At 60.9% G+C, this 5,113-nt stretch overlaps 1 protein-coding gene across 1 annotated transcript; it reads right to left on the bottom strand.

Annotated features, from left to right (window-relative positions):
* Positions 1-2,650: 2,650 nt before the first annotated feature.
* Positions 2,651-4,688, bottom strand: TRH (thyrotropin releasing hormone). The gene is made up of 3 exons (XM_062200085.1): positions 4,621-4,688; positions 3,647-3,868; positions 2,651-3,168 (listed from the first exon to the last, which is right to left on the bottom strand). Exons 2-3 carry the CDS (start codon positions 3,861-3,863, stop codon positions 2,651-2,653), a joined length of 735 nt encoding a protein of 244 aa, XP_062056069.1. The 5' UTR covers positions 3,864-3,868; positions 4,621-4,688.
* Between the last annotated feature and the right edge of the window lie 425 nt (positions 4,689-5,113).

Here is a 5,113-nt window from a genome sequence, read left to right as displayed (position 1 = left end):
AAGAAGACTGAGGCACAAACTGACCTAATGACTTGTCTAGGATGGAAGCCAATGCCCAGACTCTTCAAATCACCATGCCCTAGCAGGATCACTCACGGGGCAAAAGGAAAACCATTAAAAAGGTGGGCTTCTTCCTCTTCAAATGGTCTCGTTTCTGGGAAGGTGACACCCCCCATCCCAGTCAAGTCTGGAGGGGTGGGTGTGTCCCTGGGCAAGTAGCTGAACCTCACACTTCACTGCCAGAGCTGCTAACAGAAGGGACAGTGCAGCTCCCCGGGGCAGTCACAGGGGTTCAGTGACAACATGTCCATAAGCACGGAGCACGTGCTCTATCAGCAGCCTTTCCCTGTTCCAGTGCCCACTTTCCGGAGGGGTCTGTGGGCAGCCCCTGACAGTGACAGTGGGATTCCCAGAGCTTCCAGAAGAAGGCAGCCAGGTGGCACGGAAGGCCAAGTCTGGGGCCAGGCCAGAATCCACACATCCCACACAGCTCGGGCAGGCCCCTGGTCCCTGTGTTGCTTTCTCATCAAATCTCAGTGCTGAAGAGGATTCTTGGAGCACCAGTGGTGATGCTGGGTATGACTGCCATCTTGTAAACCCCAAATCTTCCTCTCTCCCCTCAACCCCTGAACCAGGAGCAGGAGCTGAGTCTTCTTTTTTTTAAGATTATTTATTTATTTGTGAATTTGAGAGGTAGAGTTACAGACAGTGAGAGGGAGAGGGAGAGGGAGAGGGAGAGGGAGAGGGAGAGAGAGAGAGAGAGAGAGAGAGAGAGAGAGAGAGAGAGAGAGAGGTCTTCCATCTGCTGCTTCACTCCCCAGTTGGCCGCAATGGCCAGAGCTGAGCTGATCCAAAGCCAGGAACCAGGAGCTTCCTCCAGGACTCCCACATGGGTGCATGGCCCAAGCAATTGGGCCATCCTCTACTGCTTTCCCAGGCCACAGCAGAGAGCTGGATGGGAAGTGGAGCAGCTGGGACTAGAACCGGTGCCCATATGGGATGCTGGCGCTGCAGGTGGAGGATTAACTTACTGTGCCACAGCACCGCCCCAGGAACTGAGTCTTAAATGCACTTCTAGCCACCCCCTCCCCAACTCTTGGAGGTGACTCAAAGCCCATTTATCCACCAAACAGAGGGTGGCTGAATGACCTGATGCCATTCTGAGCTTGAGTCTGAGTCAGAGTTTGCAAACTGGCAAGGAGTGCGTGACAACTTGCTCAAGTGTGCCCCACCTGGGCTTCCTCAGTAGTGGTCACGTGTATAAAATAAGAGTGATACCTAGAAAGACTGCTGTGAGCACTAAAAGCACATATGCAGTGTTTAGGGCAGTGCCTGGAAGTACTGAGTATGTGTTATTAGTACTACAGCCAGATTCCCGTGCTCCTTAAGGTTTCTGGATTTCAGTATCTTCAGATGACCCTTCAGTTTGCCGCAGTCCCCACCACCTCCTCTTGTCCCACACCCAGCCCGACTCCCTGACTGGCCCTCGAAGTGCCCTGGTTTGTGTCTTCTGATTGCATCCTGGTCCTTTGTGCTCTTAGGTCTGTTGGGTGGCACAGAACTGTTACAGTCACAGAACCAAAAGCACTGGAGATCTGAGCCCAGCTAGCCCTCCCACACCATCCCGAGTTGAGCAAACTCGAGGCTGGGGTCCAGGCTGGCCTCTGAGACTCACAGCGCCACTCATCCACCTGGGTTTCTTCCCACAGCCCTTCTTTTACTCCAGGCCTTAATTTTCCCAGGGGTCAAATGGACTCCAAAGGCCCCGTCTCTTTCGCAAGTGTCTTCTGAGACAGGACATCAGAGAGGAATTTCCAACCCCCACCCCCGCCCCCGCCCAGGGCCTGATTCCTTCTATAGTAGAGCCGGGCAGCTCTAGTCCCATCCCTTTAAAATTCCCCTCTCGATGGCCAACAGAATCCCCATGCCAGCAGGGGCAGAACCTCAAGTATCAAGCGCTGAGACGATTGGGATGCACATTTTATTATCATCAGGATGACTGTCCCGGACCAGAGTGGGGGTGCCTAGAGGATTCTGTACAAGCCACGACTCGCAGGGCCATGTTCTAATCTTTCTGTGCCATTCATTCCCACAGCTACCACAGCACAGCACCCCAGGGTGTCTCCACCCACACGTGCTCCCCACAAGCAGGACACAGCTGCGGGGCAGGGCTCTGCCCACCTATGAAAGGATGCCCAAGAAGCGGATAAGCTCCTAGGTCCCCTGGATGGGTGGGGGGATCCTGCTCCACAGGGCAGGGGATGGAAGCTGGATTTGGGCACAAAAGCTTCAACTCCAAACTCCCTTCCTGTCCCACTCTGGGCATCCCTAGAAGACAGAGGACGACCACCCTGGCCAGGGTTAAGGAAAGGGAGCAGGTGGTGGTGGAGGTGGTGTGAAGACGGGCCCTGGGATCGGACCCTTGCCTGCAGGGCGCAGTGGGGCGCTAGGAAGTTTTAACTTAATAGACCAACTTTCTCCTGTCCTTGGAGGGGACAAGACCAGGGGCTGGGGTACACATATATACAGGGGGCTGGGGTTTACGGTCCGGGATTGAAGGCAGAGGGAAAGAGGGAGTCACAGAAGGGGGAGGGCACACAGGGCTCAGGACGCCTCCAGACCCCAAACCTGACTTTACAGGAAGCTGGGCTCACTCCTCCAGGGGCTCCCTGGCCCAGGCCGCCCGCCGCCCTGGGTGTTGCCGCTTCTCATCCACCCCCTGGCCCCTGCTCAGGCCGTCCAGGAGCCCCAGCAGAAGACCTGCCTCACCGCAGGCTCCCCGGGGCCCACAGGGGCCTCCCAGGGCCCTCTTGCCAGGGTGCTGGCGTTTCTCGGGCATCAGGGCTCCCTCTCCCTCCTCCTCCTCTTCCTCTTCCTCCCAGCTCCTCTGGACCTTAGGGTCCACCATCCTCCTGCCTGGGTGCTGCCTCTTGGTGGCAGCGTACTCGAGCCAGGGGGAGCGTGGGCCAGGATGCTGCCGCTTGTGCTGGGTTCCATCGGCTGCCCAGGAAGCCCCATCCTCCCGGCGGCCGGGGTGCTGCCTTTTGTGGGGTCCTGCAGCACCCCCTTCTTCCTCCTCCTCCTCTTCAACTCCCTCTTCGGCTTCCTCCTCCCTTTTGCCTGGATGCTGGCGCTTGGGAAGCCGGTCGAGTTGGAGGATCTGGGACTCTGTGGGAGCAAAGAGGCCAGCAGGTGCACCATGGTTATGGTCTCTCTGGCCTCACAGACACACATGGGGTCAGAGCCATGGCCTCTGGGTGCTAACGCTGGCTTGGCCAGTCCGTGGCTGTATAACCACAAGCCATTCAACCTCTCTGGGCCTCCAGTTTTTTTCTGTGTGGAATGGTGGTGGCTATACCTACCCAAGCAAGGGCCTGAGCCACAGGGTTGGGCACACAGGTGCCTGGAAGGCAATAGTTTAAACCGCCCCCTCCCCCAGTTAGCCTGGCCGCCAGCACTGAGAGTGTCCCTGCAGAAGGTCTGTCTTCTGAGTACCCCAGCCCAGAGCTGGAATGTGACCCCAATGAACAGTCAATACAAGACCTTGCAGAGGCCATCCCTGGAAGGATCCCAGAGCTTCTCAAAGACGAAAAGCTGGACAGTCAAGGTGCCCCCCCAACCTCCAGGCTCCCCCCTCCCCGCCTACCTGGGAGCTCGCCCTGGTCTCCTCGCAGCCGCTGTAGGTCTTCCTGGAGGAGGAGGAGGCGCTCAGCCTGGCGCAGGAGTTCTTCCAGGCCAGGACGTTCAGGGGCCGTCGCCGCCTCTTGATGGACCAACTCTGGCTGCGCGCGGCCACCAGGGACACCACCGGTCAGGGTCAAGGTCCAAGCCAGGGCGAGTAGCAACCAAGCGCCGGGCATCATGACGTCTGGGGTCGGCGGACACAGAGAAAGCAGAGACTGAGCGCGCACAACCCCACCCTGCCGGCTCGGTTTGGGCGCGGCGCTGGGGAGCAAACCTCGCACCATTCAACCGCGCCCCTAGCAGCAGGCCCACCTGCAGCCTGTGCGGGGACGGGGTCGGGGGTCCGCCCAGGCTTTGCGTCCTCGCCCATCCAGGCGCCTGGAGCCGCGCGCTCCAGGAGGCCACGGGGACACCGTCGCCTCCGCCACCGCTCAGTGTGGCCGGGCGCTGCGGAAGCCCGCGCAGGGTGGACGCCCCGGAATGTGACCACCGAGACCTTGGCCCCGCCTGGGGTTCTCTCTCCGCCACGGCCAGCGGGGATCGGAGCCGAGGCGCTGTTTCGAAAGGAAACTTTGACGATGCTAGCAATCTCACTCCCAACGTTACGATACAAATTTCACAGATAATCCCAACGCGAAAACCCCTCTTCCAATGCTCGGGTTCGGGTTCCAGCTCCCGGGCTCTCGCGCCCAGTCCCGGGACACCTCGTCCTGCGCGGGACCCGTGCGGGGTGGACCGCAAGTCTCTCTCCCGCACTCCGCGCTCGCGCTGCGGGGCCCGGGTCGTTAGCGCACAGCAGGGAACCGTCCCTCCCTGTCCCTGCCGGACACGTCGGGTGCGAGCGCAGCGCCCAGCGCGGGCCCTGGGGACTCACGCCGAGGGCGGGCGGAGGGGCCCCCGCCCCAGGGCTCCCGGACAGGGGTCGGCGCGGGTTACCTGCAAGGCGCGGGCTCTAGACGTGGAGCCGGCGGGGCTGGAGTTGGCGAGCGCTCGAAGGACTCCGGGCGCCGGCGGCGCGCTCCTCGCCGGGGCCGCTTCTTATATCCGCGCGAGGCGGCGGTGCGGGTGAGGTCAGCGGGGAGGGGTCGCAGCCGCCGGGAAGGGGACGCTGACGGCAGCCGCCCCGCGGGACCCGCCGACCGCCGCTCCGGAAACCTGGGGCGGGGGCGGGGGCGGTGGGGACAGATACGGAGCGGGGAGGCGCGAGCCACGGGGTGCGGGGCTGGGGTGGGGTCGCTTCCACCCGCAGCGGCGGGCGGAGGCGATCTGTTGTCTAAGAGAACACTCGCTCGTAGAGACAAAGAGAAGGAGAGGAGAAGCAGCTGGGATTAGAAACCGGCTCCGCAGAGTGGGAGACAGAGCACTGGGACGGGTGTGGGAGCTCGGTCTTGACCGACACTTCTGGCGGCTTGGGCCTCGATTTCCTCAT

This window comes from Lepus europaeus, chromosome 9, assembly GCF_033115175.1.
Source record: "Lepus europaeus isolate LE1 chromosome 9, mLepTim1.pri, whole genome shotgun sequence".
Taxonomy (NCBI): domain Eukaryota; kingdom Metazoa; phylum Chordata; class Mammalia; order Lagomorpha; family Leporidae; genus Lepus; species Lepus europaeus.
The sequence above is the reverse complement of the archived record's forward strand: the minus strand, read 5'-3'. Positions and strand labels throughout refer to the sequence as shown.